The sequence below is a fragment of the Rhinolophus ferrumequinum genome, chromosome 14 (assembly GCF_004115265.2).
Source record: "Rhinolophus ferrumequinum isolate MPI-CBG mRhiFer1 chromosome 14, mRhiFer1_v1.p, whole genome shotgun sequence".
Classification (NCBI taxonomy): Eukaryota; Metazoa; Chordata; class Mammalia; order Chiroptera; family Rhinolophidae; genus Rhinolophus; species Rhinolophus ferrumequinum.
The window spans coordinates 2,274,855-2,299,577 of NC_046297.1; the positions used below are offsets into that span (position 1 = coordinate 2,274,855).

The 24,723-nt window shown below is 42.1% G+C and overlaps 1 protein-coding gene across 1 annotated transcript; it reads left to right on the forward strand.

Moving 5' to 3' along the window:
* The first annotated feature begins 22,735 nt into the window (after window positions 1-22,735).
* On the forward strand, window positions 22,736-23,144 carry LOC117034179 (biogenesis of lysosome-related organelles complex 1 subunit 5-like). Its single transcript, XM_033126940.1, has 2 exons — window positions 22,736-22,940; window positions 23,062-23,144. Exons 1-2 carry the CDS (start codon window positions 22,736-22,738, stop codon window positions 23,142-23,144), a joined length of 288 nt encoding a protein of 95 aa, XP_032982831.1.
* Window positions 23,145-24,723: the final 1,579 nt, after the last annotated feature.

Below are 24,723 nucleotides of genomic sequence, written 5' to 3' on the forward strand. Positions count from 1 at the left end.
TCCATATCAGAATTAGCTGGAGTAAAATGCATTTTTCTTCACACAGCAGAAGTATCAAAGTATCGTGGGAATTCAAAAGACTTGAAGGAATTTATACTCAACACTCAGACAGAGTCTTTTGTAAGATCCAATGTATTTTAAACTGAAAACAAAATATTACTTCATATAAGTGGACGAGAAGTACTTGTAGACATGTAAACGCGAATTGCCATGTAGGGGAGAGCCAACGCTTCTTTCTCAGGCCTCTAAAAGCATTTCAGATCTCACTGATCAGAGACCCTGGTCATTGTTAGTTAATATTTATGATTGTCAACAACATGGAAAAACTGGAAAGCACATCCACACTTCAGGGCCAAGGAAGGTTGAATCTAGACTTGATACATAAGGACAGACAGGAACCAGTGGGAAAACAGTGGGTCAGGTGGGGGAATAACGTGACCAGAGAGTCCAGGGAGTCCTGTTCCTTCTGGGGGCAGATCTGTCCTGTACCTCCCCAGCTAAATGCTCATTACACTGCCGTGTTCTGCCGTGTTCTACTGACAGTTTATCCCTCGGTCCTGGCAGAGCTTGAATCCTCAAGGGTGGCCATTCGGACCACATTTGGGGTTTTCAGTTTCACGCACAGTAGTCATCCTTTACTATTGACTTTGAAGATGTTCTTTTCCGAAAGTACCGAGGAGGCATAGAAAAGACACACAATTCACACAGAGAAATCTCCATTCGGAGGAGATGGACGGACCTTGCTGCGTGTTCTGGGCAGCGCAGGCACAGGAATACCTCGCTCACAGCCAGAGTGATGCTCACAGCTCTTCCAAAACAAACTGGGCTCGTTGTGCGTTTGGCAAGCCTGGTGTTCGGACGCACAATTCCTTTTCTGAGGTATTCTTTTCTTCACACGGGGGTCAGAACTGAGCTTGAGAGGAACAGCTTTTCATCCATGGCCTCAGTCACAAACCTCCCAGATTGATACTTGATTGAGAAGAGGCGTATTGGGCATCGTTATTCAGGTGTCAGGGCTCAGAGAGCAACCAGCAGCACCGCCTGGTCTGGGATTGGGGCGATGACAGAGCACAGATGTCCTCTGGCTGTAATTAGGAAGTGGCATGTGCCCCAAACTGAGTTTACAAAGTGCATCCATCGGTGCTGATTCAGGAATAACCATTTCTTCACACTTCACATTGCCAGAATGTTGTGGGATGATTTTGAAGGTACATTATTTAAGGAAATAAAGAACGCTCTTTCTTCAGCAGTGGTACACTAGAAAGAGGGGTTCATTATTACTTTCCCTATAAAGAATTATTGTTCTTTTAACAAACATAAAGTATTTTTAAAAATCCAGATATATAATTAGTGAATTGCATGAAATATATAAAATATCAAAAAATTTCCGTACATTTAACATACTTTGACTTTAGCATTTATCTTCAATTTAGACTTCACTGCAGATATAGATAAACGACATGTCACTAATCTTAGCACAAATGCTCTCTCTCAGAAATGGTTTCTTTGCCAACCAACAGACAGATATTTCTGAGGTCACTACATTCCGTTTCATAATTTTTAAGTCACTGCAGTGCAGAAGCATACTTATTTTGTTCAATGACGGTTCAACACTGTTCTCTAGCCTCTCATACACGTGACTACTGATCACAGTAATGTGACTTCTGAAGCTCCTATGACTGCATTTGACACACCAAATCCAACGATTTCCAAATGCAATCATAGTTCATCAAAACCCACCTCCAGGATGTAATTGAAAGAAGAGCACTTGTTCATGCATTCAATACCATCATCCAATGCCTTCTGGGTGTGGAGCACTGTTCTAGGATCTGAAGGGGCGTTAAGGAAAAAGGGACAGTCGCCCCCTTGTGCTCACACCCTGGTGAGTGGTATGAGGAAAATACAAGGAAACAGATGAATAATGACCCTGTGGCCGACAGGGAATAATCCCCTGGAGAGGCTGGAAAACGGGATCTTGAGGTAGAAGAGTTATGGAAGGGTTCCTGAGAAGGTGAAATAAGAAAACTAAAGCGGGGAAGGGTGGTAACCATGGGAAGAACTCAAGAAAGAGCATTTGAGGTGGAGGAACATCCAAGAACACTGTGGAGGGTAAGTAATCCAGGGGGAGGTGGGGATGGGGTGTTTGGAGAGGATGGCGGAGGCCAAGCCAGGTAGGGCCAGGGTGGTCACCGGGAAGAGCTAGTCTTTTACTTCAGGGCGATGGCAAGGTGTCAGGGAGTGTGGAGCTCACGAGAAACACCTGACTCACCTTCTGTCGCGAGCGCCTGAAAGGGCAGTCACTATATTTCAGTCTCTACGGGAGAGTCAAGGGGCCATTAACCCCTTGGCAGGGCCCTACATCCCTGCGTGGTACTTGTGATGCGAGTGGGGAACAAAGTCCCGGCACACAGGTTCAGATAGAGTGAGTAGCACAGCTTTATTTGGGAGCCAATGTCCCTCCAGAGGCCAATGATCTGGTCAGCACAGAAGGTTATACAGAACAGAACAGAATTTAACAACGAACCAAGTCCCAGAGTCAGTCAGGATGGAGAAGGTCCCTGGTCCAGGAGAGGCGACTGGCCCACAATGGGTCTGACGCGAGCTGGTCTTGCAGGGAAGAACTTCGGGGAGTCCCTGAGTGTGGTGGTTTGCCCCTCGCAGAGGGTCTTAGCCAAGCGCCCAGTCGGACCCCTCACAGCAGGGTTCTGGAGTTCTGCTTTTATCCTCTTTTCCTTGGACTTGTTTACTTCTTAGGTGATAACCAGCAGCTGTTTTGGTGAAGGTGTTTATCACTCAGTTTTGTTATGCTCAGTTTCACACATAAATAATCATGTTTACTTTTATGTTTATGCTCTACACATAAACATGTTTACTTTCACTTCACTCTTATCAGTCTCACACATGTGCGGCCATAGTCCTGTCCCTACTAGTAAACAACTTGTTTTGCAAACCTCAATACCACATATGTTTTACATTTTATATGCTCTATACACCTTTGCAGATCACCCTGATGACCAGGGAATGGGGTGGAAGCGGAAGTAGAAAGCGAGCTAGCGCAGAATGATAATTTGCCTTATTATGAGTCTAGTACAACATTTTCTCCATGAGAGGAAGCTGCAGATCTCAACGTTTACAGTGCCGTGAGTGAAGTTTCTTTGGCTGCACATAGAGGAAGAAACAAGAAACACAACTCACGTCTGCATTTCAAGATGGTTACCGTTCAAATAAGAGAATGGAAATACAGTAAAATGCTGTGTTCTCCTCATTCGGAGACAGGCATTCTGATCAGTTAGAGATTCTGGGGAACTTTGTGGTGGTCTCCACTTGATGGTTCCTCTTGAAATGCATCGAAAACGCTGTAGACCAGAGCAGCCTGGCAAAGGGAGTATGACGCTCTCCAGCTCCCTCCCAACCGAAGGAAGGCAGAGATTCAGCTGGAGCAGGAAACAGCTGATGCTAGAGCAAGTTTTTATGTGTCCGTTCATCAGCTTTTGTTTATGGATTTGGCTAGTTTGTTTTTCACATAGAATCAGAGTGTTGCGATAAAGAGCTGGGACTCAGATTCCCAGGGCCTGGGTGCCCACCCCAGCTGGCCAGGAACATCCCTGAGTGTCAGCATCCACATTAGTGGAACCCTAGAGCGGGCATGGATTTGTCATGAGGATTGAGATAACGTGTGTAAGGTGCTTAGAATACTGCTTGGCGTTTCTAAGCATTTAGTAATTATGAGTTAAAAAATGTAGAAATGCAAAATAGATAAAAATTTGTCCTGGGTTAATTAGTTCCCAAGTAAATGAAAACTTCGTGAAGGCAGAAACCAGGACTGTCTTGCCCAAAACCTAGCCCAGGGCTTGACATCCAGTGGCCATGCAATCAATACTGTTGGAGGAAGACAGACACGCAAGAAGGGAGAGATGGAGGGAAGAAGGAGAGAGGGTGTGGGGTTGAGAGTTTCTAACCAATAGAAAGTGAATTGTCTGAAGGAGGGTCCCCTTCTGCCCCATTAAGGAAAATGAATTGCTTGTGCCCAAAATGTTTGAGTCTCTTCCCTGTGCTCTACATGACAGCCTTGACAACTTATTGATTTCATAACTGGGAGTTGGAGTCAAACCACTGTGATGTTTACCTGAAATGAATAGGGTATTATGTGCCAATTACATGCCAATAAAAAATAATAATCATAAAAATGTTTGATAAAAGCTGAACCGTGTTGAAGATTTCTTGAGATTCTGGAGCACTGGAATGGGCGTTCTAGTGATTCATATGCATGTGAGATGCACCAGGGTGTGTCTTACATGTATAGACTCAGTTCTCACGCCTGATTTGGACTTCCAGCATTTCCACTGCTATCACCCAGTCCCAGCCAGAAGTATCCCTCGTCGCACTGTCGCCACTCTTCTGTCCGTGCCTAGAACACACAAACCTCCTGGCAGCCTCAGGGCCTCTCAGCTGTATCTTCTAGCTGCAGTGCTCTCCCCCGGGCTGTGCATGCGGCAGCTTCTGTCCCATCATTCAGGCTGCAGCTTACCAGTCACCAGCTCGAAGTGGCCATTCATTACGTACACCGTCCTTCTTCGGTTTTATGAGCGCTTCATATGTATATTCTTTCTTGTATTTGTCAAAATTTATAGTTATTGCCCTGATCTGTTGGCTTCCTACAATGAATAAAAGAACGAATGAAGAATTTATTTCTGCCTGGATGCCCCAAAGTTACTCAGAACCCGACAAGGACCTATTGAAGCCAAACATCACTGCCCGTCCTGTTTTCTGAAGGTCGACATTGGGCGGGGTCCCCACACTAATGTTAAACACAGACTTTTCCAAACAACGTATCAGAGAACACTTGGTCGTCACCGGCTCACTATTTATAGGGAAATAAAATCGTCACACGAGTTGCAGGAAAGCCATCGACCTAGCACCAGAGTGAATACGGTAGTTTCCATCCCTTCCTCTTTCCGTTCTTTGGAAGGCATCTGCTTGCTCGCATGGCATGCATATTGAAATCCTAATTCAGGAATGAAAATCTGAAACCAAGCTATCTGCTTTTGTGTACTCTGGCAATGCCTCATTTAAAACAATCCAAGAATGAAAATGTGAGCTAAGCCGTTTGCTTTTTTAAACACTGAACGTGTGGATCCTGAAATTCCACTGAGCAGGCATTTACTCTCCACAAAGATAAGAGTTCCTACTGACCTTGACTTGTTCAGGTATCTGACAATCTGAGAGCCTCCCAGATAGGTTCGCTCTGAACTGGTAGAGTTTGAACGAAATGACCTTACAACCACAGTACCCTCTTGTAACACATTAAATAACACGGAGATTGGAATAGCTTTTAGGAGAACATTTCAGATCTGGGGCTCTGATATCACAGAGCCCTGAGTTTGAGAGCTGATTCTACCACTTACACACCATGTATCATTGGGAAAGTTACTTATCTGAGTCCCCCGTTTCCTTATCTATAAAATGGGGATGATAAAGTACTGCATTAGGTTCTTGTCGGAGTTAAATATGGTATGGCACGTAGAATATTTACTATACTAGCTTTCTCAGTACATATTAGCTGATGCAACACTCATGATTGTTATTTAACTTGTTATTGGCTCTTTGAATTCAAATGGATTTGATGGGCCCTTGAATCCAACCTTCAGTGAAGTTCCAGGAATCGCCTCTAAATTATTTACGAGTGGTCATGCAGACTCTCATGCAATTACAAAGGAGATTCTTCCATGGTCCGCAACTCCAATTCTTTGAAAATAATTTTGTGAGCTTACATCTGTCTTCCTGTCCCGTGTGGGTCCTGGTTCTGTCCGTTCAACAGAATTGGAGGAAACGACCAGCCCTGCGCTGTCGCTTTAGAGCTTTGAAAGTCGCTGCTTTCCTTCCCTTCTCCTACCACCCCCTGCGCTGCCCACATCTTCATAGTGAGCTAAACACCCCCAGTGCCTCGCCTGACAGGGCTCTGTCCCCTGGCCTCTGTTCTCTACACAAGTCTGCTCGGCCAATGCTCTTCTGACCCACAGCTGGACAGAACCGAACAAGAGACTTCAGAATTTGTCTGCGGGGAGCAGTGACCAGGACAATGACATCCCCTTCCTGGACGCTGCCATTTCTCTTGATGCAGGATAAGAACGCCTTAGCTTTTGTTGGCTCACACCGTGGCCTCATATTGAGCTTGCTCCCAATTCAAATACCCAAGTCTTTTTCATGTGAATCCCTGTTAAGCCAGCTCTCCCTGCATCCTGTATTAGATTCAGCCCAGAGTTCCAGTCTGACGAAATCTTTCTGAATCCCTCATCTTTCTTTGAGCATATTAACTGTTGCTTCCAGCTTTGTGACAACAACAAATGCGCTCAGCCAGTCTCGTGTGTCTTCATTTATGTTGTTGGTGAGACTATCAAAAAGGATCTGGCCGTGGGCAGACCCTGTGACCACTCGGGGGCTGTCCCTTCAGGTAGAAAGGAGTCCATGCATTAACTTTCTCTGCCTACAGCTACTCCGTGAATCACCCTAATTACACTGTCACCCATTTCCTACTCTTACATGCAGGCATGCTGCTGTCACAGAATGGAAGAGCCACAGAATGGAGTATCATGGGCTTTGGAACCAAATATAACTGGGTTCCAATCCCGACTTTGTCATTTACTACCTGTGAGACGTTGGGCCAGTTACTTAACCTCTTTGAACAACTCTTTCCTAATTTACACTTGATCTTAGCCAAAAGGCCGAGAAGCGATCTCTCTTTCCTAATTTACAAGATTGTTTTTAATTAGTCAGCTGGTTCCATGAAGAAGTGGGTCATAGTGATGTATATGTCTCCAATTGCCAGCATAACTCAAGCACATTATTAGTAAATTCAACAAAAAATGAATTACTGAATAAATAAACGAACAATGATTGGGCCAAATTGCTCATTTAAAACCAAGCAACATTGTCTTTGTCATTTTTCTAATCTATTAATCTAGTCCACGCATGAAAAAAATGGCAGTAAATGTGATTAGTAAAGTATTATTTATTCTTAAAGGATCCATTGCTAGCTGCTGACAATCACTATATCTCTCCATTTTTTCTGAGGTGTGTGTGACTCACATATTGTAAAATTCACCCTTTTGAAGTGTACAACCTAGTGGTTTAGTACATTCACTGAGCTGTGCGAGGATAACCAGAATCTATTTTAGGACAATTTCATCACCCAGAAAAGAAATCCTGTACCCGTTAGCAGTCACTCCCCGTTTTCTATCAAACCTTCAGCCCTAGACAACCATTAAGCTACAGACTCACCTATTCTGGACATTTTAAATAAATATTAGGTTGGTGCAAAAGTAATTGTGGTTTAAAAGGTGAAAAATAATTGTGAAAACTGCAATTACTTTTGTACCAACCTAATAGACTCTTTTAACAGTTAGTATTCTGTGAGACTGTATTATTTCACTTAGCATGACTACGTGTTCATCCAGACTGTAGCATGTATCATTCCTTTGTAGGTCCAAATAATATTGTATAGATGTATCATGTGTTATTTATCCATTCATCAGTTTATAGGCATTTGAGTTGTTGCCACTTTGGGCCTATTATGAATGATGCTACTATGAGCATTTGCATACAAGATTTTGTGTGGACATGTGTTTTCATTTCTCGTGGAAGTATACCTATAAGTAGAATTGGTCAGTCACATGGTTTCTCTATGTTTAACCTTTTGAGGAATTTTTTTCAAAAGCAGTCGCACCATTTTACATTCCCACCAGCAGTGAGAGTGGGTTCCAATTTTTCCCCATCCCGGTCATCACTTGTTATTGTTCAACTTTTTGATTACAGTCATCTTAGTGGGTGGGTATTGGTGTCTCTTTGTGGTTCTGATTTGGATTTCCATAATGACTAATGCTGTTGAGCATCTTTGGCTGTGTTTACTGGCCATTCGTATATCTTCTTTCAAGAGATGTCTGTCTAAAGTATTTGCCCATTTTTCAATTGCATTATTTATTTTTCATTGTTGAGTTGCAAGAGGTCTTTTATGTTCTCAATACTAGTTCTTCATTAGATATATGATTTGCAAATATTTTCTCCCATTCTGTGAATTGTCTTTTATCTTTCTTGTTAAGTGTCTTTTGAAGAGAAAAGTTTTTAAGTTTGATGAAGTCCTTTTTATTTCTTCCTTTGTTTATGTTTTTGTGCTTTTTGTGCCATATGTAAGAAACCATTGCCTAATCCAAAGTCACAAAGGCTTATGTCTGTTTTCTTCTAAAAGTTTCATAGTTTTTGCTCTTAAATTTAGTTTTTTTGATCCATTTGGAGTTAATTTTTGTATACAGTATGAGATGGTGGTCCAACTTCATTCTTTTGTATACAATTGTCCTAGCACATTTGTTGAAAAATCTGTTGTTTCTGCATTTTATACACTTGGAGTTCTTGTTAAAAAATCAATGGACTGTAAATGTGAGGTTTATTTCAGTACTTTCAGTTTTGTTCCAATGCTCTAGATGGCTAGCCTTATGCTAGTATCACCTTGTTTTGAATACTGTAGCTTTGTAGTAAGTTTTGTAATTGGTAAATGTGAGTCCTCTAAATTTGTTCTTTTTCAAGTCTGTTTAGACTATCTGGGTCTCTGGCATTTCTATAGGAATTTTAGGATCAGCTTGCCCATTTCTACAAAAAAGGCAGCTGGGATTTTGATAGAAATTGCATTTACTATGTAGATCACTTTGGGGAGTATTGCCATCTTTACAATATCACGTCTTTCAATCCATGAACATGGGATGTCTTTCCATTTATTTAGGTCTTCTTTAGTTTCTTTCAATGATGTTTTGTAGTTTTCATCATACAAGTCTTGAACTCCTTTTGTTAATTTCATTTGTCATTACTTTATTCTTTTTGATATTATTGTAAACAGAATTTTAAAAAATATCCTTTCAGATTGTTCATTGCTAGTATACAAACATAACTGATTTTGCATAATTATCTTGTATCCTGAAACCTTGTTGAACTTGTTTATTAGCTCTAAAGGTTTTTTTTTGTAATCTACCCTAGGATGTTTTGCATACAAAATCATGTCACCTTCAAATAGAGATCGTTTTACTCTTTCTTTCCAGTTTGGATATCCTTTACTACCTTTTCTTGATTAATTGCACTGGCTAAATCTCTAGTACAATGTTAAATTGTATATTGAATGTTGAATTGGTGTGAGTAAACATTCTTGCCCTGTTCCTGATTTGAAGAGAAAGCTTTCACTATTACGTATTACCTCATCTGTGGGTTTTCATAGATGCCTTCTATCAAGTTGGGGAAATTTCCTTTTATTCCTGGTTTGTTGAATTTTTTTTTTTTAATTATTAAAGGGTGTTGGATTTTATCAAAGGCTTTTCTGCATCTATGGAAATGATCATGTGTTTTCTGTGCTTTAGTCTATCAATATGGTTCATTATATTGATTGATTTTTATAAGTTGAAACAACCTTGCATCCTAGAATAAATCCTACTTAGTCATGGAATATAATCCTTTTTCTTTTTAATGTTGTTGGATTCCATTTACTAGTAACTCAATGAACCAATATTTTCCAAATGGCAAAAGATAATATTACAAAGTCATGCATGGGTAAACAACCTATTTAAAGTACAAGATAGGCCATTTATTTTAATGTAACAAAGTGTGAAAAACTTATAAGCATGCTTTTAGATTCTCCATTGAAGCTAATCTTTAAAAATCTGTTGAGTTTGAGGGTAATATGAAAAAGTAGCCATAATTATATGAAAAGGCTATTAAATGTGGACAGTTCTGCTTTAACATGTTTTGAAAGGTACCACATGCATTATCGTATTTATTCATTCCTTAATCATTTAACTGTGTAAAACTATGCTACCAATTTTATTAGAGTCCTATCTGTTTTTTAAATTAGATTCCTACTTGATTTTTATGCGTCACTGGGAAATTTATGAGTATTCCACCCTTGACCTTATTTTCCTAACAGCCTTGTGGTCTTTTACATTAAGGTAGAGTTCACCTAACATAAAATTAGTTGTTTTAACCATTTTAAAGTATACAATCAGGTGCCTTTTAGTCCATTCACCGCTATGTAATTCCAGAACATTCTCACCATCTTCAAAAGAAACTCAATACCTACTAAGCAGTCACTGCCCACGGCCCCTCCCCACCAGCACTGGCAATCACTAATCTGCTTGCTCTGGATTTGCCTGTTCTGGATACTTCATATAAATGGAATCACACAACATGTGGCCTTCTGGGTCTGGCTGCTTTCACTAGCATGATGTTCTCAGGTTTGTCCATGTTGTAGTGTGTGTCAATACTTTACTCCCTTTGATGACAGAATAATAATCCATTGTATGAATATATGACATTGTGTTTATCCATTGTTGTCCATCAGTTGATGGACATTTGGGTTGTTTCCATTTTTTGGCTATTATGAATAATTCTTTAGTAAACACTGAGTTTCTTTTTTCAGTTCTCTAGGGTTCTCTATACCTAAGAGTAGGCTTGCTGGGTCACATGGTAATTCTGTTTAACTTTTGAGGAGTAGCCCTATAATTGTTCTCACAACAAAATCAAGAGCCAGACCTTAACATCCCCATGTGACAAATGATGCACTGCGGTCTGGAAAGGTCAGTCACTTACTCCAGGTCACACAGCTACACACCGGCAAAACTCGGACTCAAAACTGGCCTGAAGACCAGAGTCTGCCATTCCAGCACTTCCCGCAATAATAGGACTCAAAGTTGGCGCATCCCAAACAGTATAGAAATCCAAACCATAAAAGGGGACTAGCCAAACCAAGAATGGTTGAGTCACATTCAATCTATAAAGTGCCCAAGGATAGTTAACTGAAGAACCATCAATTTGCATGAAAAATCGATGCATGGTTTGTGACATGAAAAGAGAACAGAAGCCCCAGGTCCCTGCTCCTCCCTACACAAAACAGAAAAGGTTTTATTCACTACCTTAGAAAAGACTCTTTAGAACTTTTATTTTCAGCATATTTTAGGAAGCGCGACACAAATATGCAAGTGTGAAATAACACAGTGGTGAAAATTTCAGATGGGTGTGTGAATTTTCATCCAGGTGCAGTGTAGTGAGGGGGTGTCACTCCTTCCCTTTGCCAGGGTGCTAATGTCACGCCACTCCTGAGGCCAGCGTCCCCCCTGGTTAGTGAAGGGAGCGATGGTCCCAGGGGACAAGGTCTCCACAAAGAGGAGTCAGCTCTGCTCTGAGAGAAACTTGGTTGCACAACCACAAACAACACTTGAACTTGGCCAGACGTCATGAAAGTTCACGTCCTTTCGTCAATAAAGGGATTATGAAAGAGAGTGTGGGTGACCTGGAACCCACAAAAAGCATCTGTTGCAAAAAACCAGCCTAGTTGCCCGGGTTTAAACGAGGAGCTGTCATTCGTGGAAGTACAGTAACCACATAATTTATCACCCTAACTGGTGCTCCTTGAGGGAGGTGTTGATAAATACTCTGGGACAAGGGGCATGAACTGGGCTTCCACCAGGAAGTGGAGGATTCCTACACCTTAGCTACGAGCATTGTCTCTGTCAGAAGAAGACAGATGTCTGGAGTGTACACACACACACACACCGTGTGGTGTCGCCAGCTCTCCTGGACCATTTTGGCTGAAGGAAGTCTTTCTATGTATCAGCACCAACTACAAACATGGCTGATCGTCTGGTAACAGACATCCATGTGGACAGAGAGCAAGAGGTGTGTTCTGTTTCGCCTTTTGTCCCAAGAACATGAGCTCTGAGACAAGAGGGTGGCAATACAGACTTTGCCCTCTGTCCTGTGGTCTCCTAGCATTTTCTTCACCTCTACGCACTAGCACTTAACAAGACCTGCGGCCCTTTCACTCCGTGTCCCTCTGTCAGCGCCTCCAGAATAAATCTCACATCTCCCCATCTCTGGGGCCCAGCCTTAAAGCACAGAGCTGCACAGTCTTCCGTAAATGTCAAGTGAGGTGAACGGAAGTGGTAGGATCGAGGCTCATAACCACAGGGCTTACTGCATGGACGAACATCAAGCTTAAGAAATGAATTTTCCCTCTTGGTTATTGAAAACAAAACCGATTGAGTTTCAGGAAGAGCCTCCCATGAAAATTTGAGTGCTGCTAACCTTTGTTTCTACTTTGCTTTCCTTTCATATGCAAATGTGAGAGTGGAAGCAAAATAGACCTTTTTAGGTTTGCTCCAACATTAACAAAGGCTGAAAAGCAGCTCTTGCTTGGCGGGTACACGCTGGTCCCTGTAGGGGCTTCTTGGTTACTTCGGCTCTGTTCCACCCACAGGCTAGCAGCGTTACCAGGCTATTTCTGTGCCCGCTGAGCAGAAACCATGGCAGTGTTTCCTAAGATGACCGGAATGGGAAATATTCTTTTTGAACTTGTTCTGCCTGCCATACCTTTCTTTCTTCTCAGCCACCATGGAATCAGAGTGCTAAATAAAGAGCTTACATGTGGCTTTCAGCAGCCAAATCCACTGTTTATTTCAACTCCAGGAATATTCTTTGGCTAGAAGCTCTGGGAGTGCATGGGCTGCTAGCTCACCTAAGACAGATAACGACACACTTGCAAGATGGTCTGTGGACAGGATTCCACTGGCGCCGGGACACATTCTTTTTAGGGCACATATACCTGTGTTTTTGAGAACAACTATGGGAGAGTTGAGGCATCATGTTGTTTTTGGAATGAGGTGGGATATAAATAAACAGAAAACTATGCAGAGTTCCATCTCAGATATTTGTTTACAAGGAAAAATCTGATGCCTCCAATCCATGCCCCTTATTGCTGCCAGCGTTATTTTCCTAAAGGGAGAAACTGACCCTATCGCTGCGACGCCCGCCAATTCTCTCTCATCCATCAGTTCACATTTCTTACCTCCATTTCCCAGGCCTGGGACGCACCTCTCACCACTCTGTGACATGCTCTTTCCAGTACTATAAAGTGACATAGACTAATGACAAACGTGGCCCCAATTCCCTCCCCTCCACACTCTGTTACGTGCTGGGCGGCATCAACCAATGTCTCCACTCCATTGATCTGCACTGGCCTGTGACTGGCTTTGCCTTGGGGAATGTGATGGTGTGCTCGGCCCACGTGCAGTGCTCAGGAGACCTGCGTGCTTCTGCTCTCTCTTAGAACTCTGCTTCTGCCACGAAAACCAGCTCAGACCAGTTTGGTGGAAGACGAGATTTCACACAGAGCAAAAACAAGTCGTGCCAGCTGAGGCCATCGCAACCAGCCAGCTCCCAGCCACAGGCCAGCTGATCACAGATGCATGAGTGAACCCTGCTCAGATGGGCAAAATGCCACCATGTCCATGAATGCCATCCAGCTACCCATGGATTCATGATACGTAGTAAATGAGGTTGTCTACACCACTGGATTGGGGGTGATTTGTTACACAGCTTTACGTGGCCAAAGATAACTGATACTCAACCCAACAGTCTTTAAAAAACATTCCTTCACTGTTTTTTAAAGATACAGTTTTCTCTGCTTAGAATAAGTCTCAATTCGGTCCATCATCATTAATACGTCACCCACATTCCTCAACATTCATGTCCCTCGTCAGCCAGAGACAATCCTACTTACTTTTCAAGATCTTGCAATTCAACATGCCCCTGCCAAACTCAACAATGGGGTGAAGGATGGAAATCTCCCTTCTCTCGTACCTCTCAAACTTACTCACTCGCTCCTCCATGCTTCTTAGTACTTTGCAACTGTCCATTTACCAGTGGTCATATTACACTGCATTTATTCTACTGTTTTGTCTCCTCTACTAGAATGTAAGTTCCTTGAGAGGAGGGACCATGCCATTCTCTTTACGGCAGCCCAGGCCCTAAGTCAAGACTACATGTTTTAGTTGCACATCTGTATTAATTTTCTACTAAGAGTTTGTTTCTTATCAGTGAATCTCTACATTCATAAAATAAAGATATGGAAATATGACACAATGCAAGTGAGGACCATATTTAAGTTTCTTTTCCGTCATGTGTTAGCACTCTGCCCAGCATTAAGAAAACAAAAAGCAGGCCCTGATTAAATCTATAAAAGAGATGGGTTAAGGGCATCGTAAAGATCTATGGGATAGGTAACCCCCAAGTGCTCAAATTGACCACATTCTGACTTCATTTAAAAACTAGAAAGTATATTCTTATTAGAACGAGGAGTACATTGAAGGAGGAGGATATGGGGGAAAAAAGGGTGGGGAAGGGTTCATCGTATAGTAATTCTGTCTTGGCAAATGTGTTTGATTACTATGTGTTTCCCGAAAATAAGACCTAGCCGGGCAATCAGCTCTGATGCGTTTTTTGGAGCAAAAATTAATATAAGACCCAGTATTATATTATATCATATTAGACCTGGTATTATATTATATTTTACCTGGTATTATATTATATTATATTATATTATATTATATTATATTATATTATATTATATTATATTATATTATAGACCCAGTCTTATATTATAGTAAAATAAGACTGGGTCTTATATTAATTTTTGCTCCAAAAGACGCATTAGAGGTGATTGTCTTGCTAGGTCTTATTTTCGGGAAACACGGTATATACTCACAGAGCACATTTTTGACCAGGAGAGATGACTTGATAAGTTCATGAAGTGGACTGAATTTGTCTGAATGTCACAATGTGCTCGCTCCTTTTTCATGGCACCCATGTTAAGCAAGTGCTTTTGGGTGCATGGAATAAAGACAAAGACTCCATCAAGACAGCTCAAGTGATGGTGGGTGGTTGTAAAGACATGAAGGTAAGGCCAACCAGGTCCTTATTGGAAACACTCTGAGGACAGGAACCCCTGGACAGTAGCGTTACAGAGCAGGGAACCGGAAGGGGGACGACCATGTGACCTGTCCAGTCCGCGGGAGGAGCCCACGTGTTCTGCCCTCAGCTCCAGTCTCCGCATCCTGGTGCTGTCCACTCCTACTTACTCCACCTTCCCTGTCCCGAGACCTCCACTCACACCCGCAGCACACTGCTCAAGACCCTGGCCTGCCTCCCTCCTGGCCTTTCTCAGATGGCCCGTTAGCTTCGGCTCCCCCGTCCGAGTATTGTCCTGCTTCACATTCCTGAATTCCACTTGCTGAGAGAAACAGCTGATTTTTGGCTAGTGCTTCCCACAGCAGGTCTCCCAGCAGCTATGGGCCAGCCCTGAGACTGGCGACCTCAGTCCCCTGCAAAGGGATGCTGTGCCAGCATAACATCAAAGAATGACACGTTTCCTCTGGGGTCTTAACTGGTCATCATTAGCTTAGACTTTGTTTCAAAGAGAAGAACAGGAACAACATTTTAAGATTGTTAACTTTAAAAAAAAAAACAGATTTTTTTTTTTTTACAGCAATTCTTGAGCAGAAAGCAAAATTGAGCAGAAAGTAGAGTCCCATGTGTCCTCTGCCCCAGACACACAGTCTCTCCCACTATCCACGTCCCTCTCCAGAGTGGCACATTTGTAATAATCAACGAACCTTGACAGCTCATTTCTTCTCAGGGCTGAGTACTAGTCCACTGCCTGGATGGCCCACAGTTTATCCATCACCTACCGAAGGGCATCTCGGTAGCCTCCGAATTTTGGCAATTCTGAATAAAGCTGCTATGAACATCTGTGTGCAGACTTTTGTGTAGACGTGTTTTCAATTCATCTGGGTAAATACCAAGGGATTGCTAGGTCATATGATAAGAGTATGCTTAGTTTTGTAAAACACTACCAAACCATCTTCCAGTTGGTGGGCTTTGAAACTTTCTCCTCTCAAAGTGATAACACTGTCTTCTCTGAAGCACGGAATTCACAATCATGTAAAATGTCTCAGCTGTGCTCTTGTCAGTCTATGCAAATCCTCTTCCACTGCCATTCTTGACTCTTTCTCTTGTTCTTCACAACAATCTCGCAGTCTCCATACATTGCCCACCCCCATCAACCACGCAAGAGTGACTTCACAGAAAACGAGGATATCAGGCTCGACCCTCTTTGACTGCTTGACCCTTCCAGCTGCAAAGTTATCTGTCCCCTGTCCATCTTTTTGTCACACACACACAAAGACTAACTGTAACCAACCCACTGTTAGATTCTGCACCCTGTGTTGGAACTATAAAACATGATAGTATTTAAGCCTCACAAGCGCCCCATGCAGTTGGTACTTATCACCACTATTTTACAGATAAAGGAACTAAACCTGAGATGTTGGAGACTAGTTCACGCCATCATGGTGGGACCCATTCCTCTGGAAGGTGACTTACCTTCGCACAGCAGGGTCCTAATAATTAATACCTGCCAACACGTTATCAGTGCATGACACAAATAAAGTAACTAACAATGTAAAATTATACACACAGAAGAGGGCATTGTTCTGACGCTATTACCTTAGATTGTGTTAGTTCATCATTTATCTTCCAATGAATTTGGCTGGCCTTTTTTCACCTGTCTCTCTTTTGTCAGAAGCAAACTCAGCATTATATAAATATACGATCACATTTCCCACAAGACAAGGTGGTCAGAGAAAGCCAGGGGTGATGATATGATACTGAACATTAAATAAGCCTGAAGCCAGACTTAAATTTCAAGTGGAGCCATGTCTCCTCTGAGAGAAATGGCATCATGGCCCATAGGGATTTTTAGACTCTGGGTTCAGTCCTGAATCCTGAGTGATAGTTCCAAATGGCCAGTTAGAAGTCCAAGATCAGAAAGAGCTTCTCTGAATTCTAGAGTCATGGCACTGAATCTAAGACCACAATTGATGGATTGTGCGTTTGCTGACTTGGCCATTTTCGCAATGATGATTTAGGGTGATCAACTTTCCACTCTTCCTTTCCTCTGAGATTTATGGAGAATATTTTTACTTTGGGAGAGTTTCCTCACTTAAAGAGAAATGACGCCTAGCTTTTTAGTGCCACTGACCTCAGGACTGGTTCAGAAACACACCACAGAGTTTAATAGTTTTTCCATGATAATCATATTAAAAGTATCGTAACCAAAAAAATGTAGAATAAATTGCCCCTAACATATTCATAACTAATTCTAAACTAAAGTGAAAGCTGAACACAGAATTTACAAATTATCTAAATTCTGTGTCTCCCTATTGTTTTTATTTGGCTATTATCCAGTTACTCAAAGCTGCACAGAGAATGAAGAAATAGGGGAAAAAATTTTGCATGTGCTTTTCAAAAAGAAAAGAACTTGAAATTAACATGACTGCATTCCAGTTAGTTCTGGATTAAATTTTTCATCTTTGTTCTTTATTCCTGTTACCCTCTGGTAAAGGAGCTTAGAGGGGTTTCTTTCTTTTAGTATATATCTAAGTTTGTGTTCTAAAATTTAAATCAAGTCATATAAAGATGGATTTCAGTGGGCACACAGTTTCCCTTTACAAAATTAAAAAAAAATGAAATGACGAAAAATATATAGAGAAATCATTGGAATGATTCAGAATTCTTATTTTCATTTTTGGTGATAAGTTGATCAGTAATCCACCTAGTTTGTCACAAAGGAGATCTCAGTCTGTACATGAGTTAAGTAAATTTGGAACTACATTTTCACCGCTTTGCTGACACCTAGTTACTTGGCCTTGAACCTTTGCCCTTGGAGGTCTGCCTCAGTTCCAGGCCATTGTGTGGCCATCATGCCTGAGTAGAGCAGTTGTCTATGGCTTTCAAACATTGCCCAGGTCAGATTCTCTCAGCCCAGCTATGCGTTTTCTCCAGTGACCTTCAGCCAGCCTGGTCCTGGCATTTACATAAGAACAGGATATTCAAACAACCCTGAGCATGTTTGAAGTTGACACTCAGTGCCCAGTTACTTCGGGCACTTTGTAGAACTGCTCCATCTTTAAAGTGTCTGCAGACAGGTGTTCTGGACGGACCACCCAAGAGTGTCAGGAGCCATTCAAGTATTATGTGCAAAGTCAAAGCCCTTTAGTGATGTTATTCATGGAACACAATCCCAAAGCTTGCAGGTCATCTGGTCCAACTTCTCTCTAATTCAAGAATTCCTTCTCCATCATTTGTGGATGGAAGGAAGAGATGGAAGGAAGCATGGAATTTGTGGAATCAGAAGACCTGGGCCTTAATCCTGACTCCAGCTCATTCAACTCTTATGTCGCCTTTGATCTTGAGCAAAGGGCAACACATCAGAAGCTCAATTACAAGTAGGTGGGTACATAGTAGGTGCTTAGTAAGTAATCCTGAATGAGTGAGCATGACCATCTCTCAGAGAGGCACTTGCAGTTTCCAAGTCATTCTCTTCATCTCAGCTAGGCTCTCCAACACTCTGTGCTATTTGTCTGGGATTCCCTCGGGGTCTCTCTCACCATTTCACCTGATTAACTTGTACCCATCTAAGGAAAGGTCTCTTGTTGAGAGCCCTCTCCCACAGCCGCCTGTGGTCTAAGGGACCACTTTTAACCCACCTGTGCTTACGTCCATCACTGAACCGACCGTGGTGCAATCATGTCTCCACGTACATCTGCCTGCTACTCTGTGAGTTCCTTGAGGATCAGGATTGTGTTTTATCCCTTCAGTTCCATACAAGTGTGCGACTAATGACACAGCTGAGTCCTGTTTGAAAAGCCCATCAGGCTTGAGTAACTTTCCAGGTATTGCACGTTGCTTCCTGCACAACCCAGCTCAGCTTTGTGATACCTGTAAAACTCTAAGCTCTGCCCCCATGATTGTAACTCCTATACCATGTTAAGCCCCTGTGGAACCAAGGCCAGTGTCTCCACAGTGCTTCCAAGATTCAGGATGCTGCTAACACCATCACCTCTCCTGCCTGAGGGGTAACCTTACTGTAGTACCCAGCCGTGTGCTCTCCTGGGAGAAGTCCGCTGACCTCCCAACGCTCAAACCATGCCTCCCCTCGATGCTCTGCCCCATCCCCTCCTCATTTGTCAGTACCCACCTCAGTCTCTCCTATCCTAACCATCTCTACTCCTCTTGTCCTGCAACAGACTACCAGGCAAGTTAAATTGCCTCAGCCCTTCGGATCTTTAGACAGACATCTAATATGTGCATACATCTGACTGGAGTGGCCTGTCATGCATTGACTATCTGCAACTGTTGGATTTGCCCTCAGCCTGCTTCCACACATCCCACACCACATATTTATCCAGGTGATATCTGGTCCAGAAAAGGGAAATATTGGGACACTAACACCTATTCCAAGTGGCCATCTCCCCTGGGGCGCCCCCTTGTGGCAAGTGGCAACTGCTCCCCGGTTTCCTGTAGAGTCCCACAAGCAACGCACAAGGGGTTCCAATTTCTCCACACCATCCTCAACACTTGTTATTTTCTGGGTTTTTTTGTTTTGCTTTGCTTTGCTTTGCTTTTAATAATAGCCGTCGAGTGGGCGTGAAGTGTATATTTTTTTTCAAAGAGGGCCCCCGAAACGTGGGTCTTCCCTGGAGTTCAACAGTTCCCTGGTGCAGAACTGAAAGGCCACATGGGAACGCTGCGGCTCGGAAATTCCCTGTGTGCAATTTCGTTCTTATCAGTGTAGTAAAATCCTGACTGTTCTCTTTCTCTAGTGCTCACTCATGCTCAGCAAGTGATTTTATGGTCTCGTAAAGCTGTAAGTCAAAGAAAGTCGCTGGGTACTGCTTTAGACAAATATTTGTACTAAATGGATTCTATCTACTGCTGACAGGATCGTGGTGCCCCAAAGGGTGAGAGCGGATCGATGGCCTGTGTTTTAGGGTGCTGCCTTCTCCGGGCTGATTTCTGCTTGGGTGTACTTCAGAGAACATTAAAGCCTGCAATATTTGGGGATCCTGTTCCTTGGTGGGCCTTAGGGTTCATAGAAAGTCTAAAACTGTACCTGAAATGTGTGTGTGTGTGTGTGTGTGTGTGTGTGTGTGTGTGTGTCTGAGAATACATGTGTTTTCAAGGGACACAGGCACAACTTCTATCAGAATCTCAGAGGAGTCCATGACTGAAAAAGAATTAAGAATGACAGATCTGGAAGGCTGGAGGCACCAGAGCCATTATTAAGCTAGAGCTTTCAGTTTGGAGAAAGAAATAGATTTTTAAAAAAATACAAATTGTGATATAAGTTCAGGACTTATGCATGCCAGAAGCCCAATTACTAACATGAAGCTACAGAGTCAGCTAAGCAGCTCTAAGTGTCACTGAGCCTGGCAGGAGAATTGAAATCTCCTTTAAAGCCCATCTGCCTGACACTGGGTTGAGCAGGGCCTGTGGCTCAATCTTAGGGGTGGCAGTAACGTCCTAACAGCTGGGGCTATACAAAGAGGCACGGGGGTCACTCTACTGAGATTTCCCACGTGAGATGCAGACACCAAAGCTGACAGGACGTCCAATTAAAAATTCCCAAAGGACCCAGAATAACGTGAAAACAGAAAAGTAACCTCAAAGATCCATTTAAACACAACAAATGTTCCATGTCTGCCTGCACTTATTTTTGTGTCTTGCCCTGATAAAATAAAATTTTAAATTATACCCCTTCCCTAGAAGACGGAAAAAAATAATTCCTGACAAAAGATAAGAAATAAATATTGTTTGAGAAAAGAAAGAAAACCCAAGACCCAAATGAAAAACAGTTTATCTGGTCATATTGTAGAGAGGGGACTTATCATTTTCAGAAAGTTGAAATGGCTTTCCATTTAGGCAGTATAAATAAAAAACATTTCTACTTTTATAAGCATGCCCAGTCAGGAGGAACTGAGAGATGGTTACTGAGTTCCGCGCTATAGAAATGCACTAGGATATTTCACTCCCTAACTACAATAAAATCACCCAAGGTCACCACAAAGATCCCATTTCCTGTATTCAAACAATTTTAAAAAAATAGAAAAATTTTAAATAAATTTAGAGATTTTTAAAGAACCTCTGAGTTTGCTTTTTTTGTTGTTGTTTTTTTGTCCTGGAAGGGAATTTCTAAGTCTGGAGGGCTTTCATTTGGATTCCTCTGAGTTTCCCTGTCCCCATGACAACCACTGTCACCACCATTCTTGTCCCCAGAAGTCTGAACAAGCCTGAACAAAGCCTACTTCTATTTAGTCCCCTTGAAGAGCTGCGATAGGCTAGGATTTTCAAGCAGAAGAGAAAACAATGCAAATAAACACAGAACACAGAAAGCAGAGCTCCTGATGGGCTTATAAGTTACAGATTTTCCACACAACCATCCCTAGAGCAGTCTCCACCCCTCTGTACACCGTCTAGCCCTAAGGAAGTGGTTCCGCTTCACACATATAGTCAGGGCCCCTTCCCTTTCAGTTCCCAGCCTGGTTGCAAAGGTTCAGTGCACATTACTCCCCGCCACACAGGAAATGGACACCTTAACCTTTATGCAGCCAAAGCCCGGAGGTCGTAACTCAGTTGGTCATATGTAGTTGGCTATTTTACTGAACAGTAATCCTACCCTCTATATACAGACTATAACAATTTCTTAACCTTAAGGATACACAACTTCTAATCAATAAGAAGTAGATCAATGTGAGTAACAAGTGGGGGGTGGATGGAGGCCAATGAGGTCAATCCATCACCATGCCAGGGTGCCCATTTATTTCCCTTTCAAGCCAAGAATGAGAGTATGCTTCAAAAAAAATAAATAAATAAACACAGCTCGTTTTTTCCCTGTTAAGTATAATTCATGGAACTTCTCAAGTTAGAGTACCTATGTCATGCATGGGACCCTCAGAAACTGCTCTGGCCAAAAATCTCTCCTTTGTCAGTCTGTACTAGCCCATGACTTTCCATGGATGGAAAAACCTCCCTTCATTCATGGCCCTTTGAGTGTAAAATTGCCATATGAAACACAGATGTGACTGAAGGACATTAACGTATTAAACGATTTCCTGCCATTAATTCACTGATGTGACTTGGTTTCAAAATGGCTAACTAGCCAAGATTAGACAAACTTGGATAAGGGTTTTTTGGGTCACAATTTTGTCATTTTATACGCAAAATCAGAACCCTAGTAGGCTGTGGCTCTGCAATTCCCTTTTTACACTTAAAATATCACAACTGCAGTGGCTTAGTGTCATTATTTCATCCATCCATTTTGAAATGCCTGCTCTTACAAACTCTGATTCAATTAGCATCTTTGTACATACATTTCAAATTACTCTTGTTACTTTTTCAGTAGCCATGACTTGCAAAAATGATATTTTGGGGCCCAATTCTACGTCCATTAATAATTCAGATAAGTACTATAAACAAATGCTTATAGCACACTGTGTCTCCATAAATCATATTGTCAATGTTCTGAATTTTGCCCCCATCCCTACGGTGCCTCATTGCTTTGGTTTTCATTTTCCTTCACAATGGTCCCATAGAGCATCTTTTCACACTTTATTGGCCACCCTGAAAAGCCACCTTTTGGAAGCAAAGACCTCTCTATGTTACAGATGAGAAAAGACACAGAGGGCTTCTCCCCTCCTCAACTGTGGGATTAGCAAGTTCTGCTCAAAGCTGCAATTCTTCCCCAGAGTTGCTAGAAGCAGGCTGCCTGCTGGACACTGGCCCTGCCCATTCTACTGGCTGAATCCTGCCAGCAGGGTCCTAGCAAGGAGAGAGGGGCAAGCCCGTTCAGTCAGATTGTCGCCTTTCCCAGTCCCTCGTGTTTTCTTTGTCTGTGTGCCCCGAGATGATGGCCATAGTTGTTCTCCATGAATTTAAGAATAAATTGACAAGTCCAGACTATATCGAAGGGAAAAAGGAGGAAGTTTTTTGTTTTAACTATTACAAGTGGATTGGGACGGAGCTGGTCGGGATGAATGGTGGAGGGATGGAGACCACTGTGGGTGGCGAGGCCACCGTGGGCGGCAGCGACCAGAGGAGGGACTCGCTAGGGACTGCGTGCTCGCCAGCACACCTCATTATCAAGGGCCTTGGAGGAATTCATTCATGGCTTTTAGATCACAGACCAGTTATTCAAGGCGAAACCCGTTATTTTGTGAAAGAATTAGAAGAAAAACGTGGCCTTCGAGAACTGTGAGTTCTTGAAAATTTGAGGAATATGATCCATGAAAGAAATGAACATACTCTTCCCAAATGTAGAGAAACATTGCAAGACAACTTAAACCAAGTTCTCCAGAGATGGCAAGCAGCTACTGACTCAGTCTGTAGACTGCAAGAGAGGGAGAAGGAAAGGACAAAGATTTATAATGACCGTTTACTAGCTAATGAAAAACAGCGTATCATCCGGGGGAGGATTTCATGAAAGAATAACACAACAAACAGGCTGAAATGGATGAAGAGCGCAGAACAGCTATGAAGAGGCTTAAAGAACAATATGCCGAAATGGAGAAGGTCCTAGCAAAATTTTCAATCTTGTAAGAACTTGAACCACAGCAACTGTGTTTTCCCTAAAATAAGACCGAGCTGGACCATCAGCTCTAATGTGTCTTTTGGAGCAAAAATTAATATAAGACCTGGTATTATATTATATATATTATATTATATTATATTATATTATATTATATTATATTATATTATAATATATTATACCCGGTCTTATATTATAGTAAAATAAGACCGGGTCTTATATTAATTTTTGCTCCAAAAGATGTATTAGAGCTGATGGTCCAGCTAGGTCTTATTTTCAGGGAAATGGGGAATGACAAACTGATGAGAAAACATTGACTTCCCCCAAAAAATGATTCCCACCAAATCATTTAGCCTCTACTTCAAGCTTAGCAATATATTCAATGGCACTCATATCAGAAGAAAGGAACTTCTGCTGGAGTCTTCCTTAAATGTTTAACAGCAGAAGAGTGCTGTATTTGTTCAGTTTCAAGTGCCTACGTATGATGATTTGAATGGGGAGGAGTAGGAGGAAAAATCGGATAAATATACTCTTGGTTAATCAGAACTGGTCTTCTTTTCCATTGGTTGTCTCAGAGAACTGGAGCCTAGAGTTCTTCAAGAGGGAAATAATGCATTCTTGTACAGGACTAATACTAGTTTATTATTGTGGCTTAGAAGGCAGAGGAAATACCTGTCTGTCATAGCCTCCCTGGCTATTGGAAGAATGTCTACAGTGTTATTCCATGAGTAATGTAGACAAAAACAACTGTTCTCAGAGCAGAGATCACATCTGAGAGGGCTGAGAGTCAGAACCTTGTCTGCTACGGCAAAGACAGCATTGTTGGTTTTAGAGCTGCCGGTTGGGAAAGGTTGCAGATTTCGCAGTGCTGCAGAATGCTATGTTTCACGGGATGACAACACAGACTTGTGATGTTTTGTGGCCTTCGGCACTTAATATTGTCATCTTTTAAAACATGGCTTAGAAGGAAAAGCTTACCAAAAATATAGTTGACTTAGCCTTTCCAAGAACCATAATCTTGCCCATAGTATTTACATTTTTGTATCTGTTTTGCTGGGGGTAAGCTTAGTAAGATAAATAACGTCTATACATGGTTAACTGTGTAGTGAGTAGTCAGCAAAATCTGCTGAGGAGTCCCTCTGGAACCATGTAAAGATTGTGGTTCTGAATATACCCAAGTATTTGCCCACATGGTGAATGATCCATGTTAAATGTAAGTCCTTTTCAGTGTTTAATGTCTATTCTCATAAGCAGGTGTATTATGATGAAACATGTACTAATTCTGTCATCACTGTGATTTTTAAAAATCTGCACTTAACCGTCTAATTGAGGAAGTAAGCTGATTTTTTATTTGCCACAAATGAAGCAAAATCAAATGCAATAATTTCAAGAGATTTATGGCAAATGAATGTGATGTATGGATAAATCTTTCA

What these genes read in the sequence shown, in the direction of transcription:
- LOC117034179 (XM_033126940.1), top strand. Translation starts at nt 22,736, where the DNA reads ATGAATGGTGGAGGGATGGAGACCACTGTGGGTGGCGAGGCCACCGTG. An exon ending in GAAAGAATTAGAAGAAAAAC is followed by an intron (nt 22,941 to 23,061) that starts GTGGCCTTCGAG and finishes AGTTCTCCAGAG; the next exon opens with ATGGCAAGCAGCTACTGACT.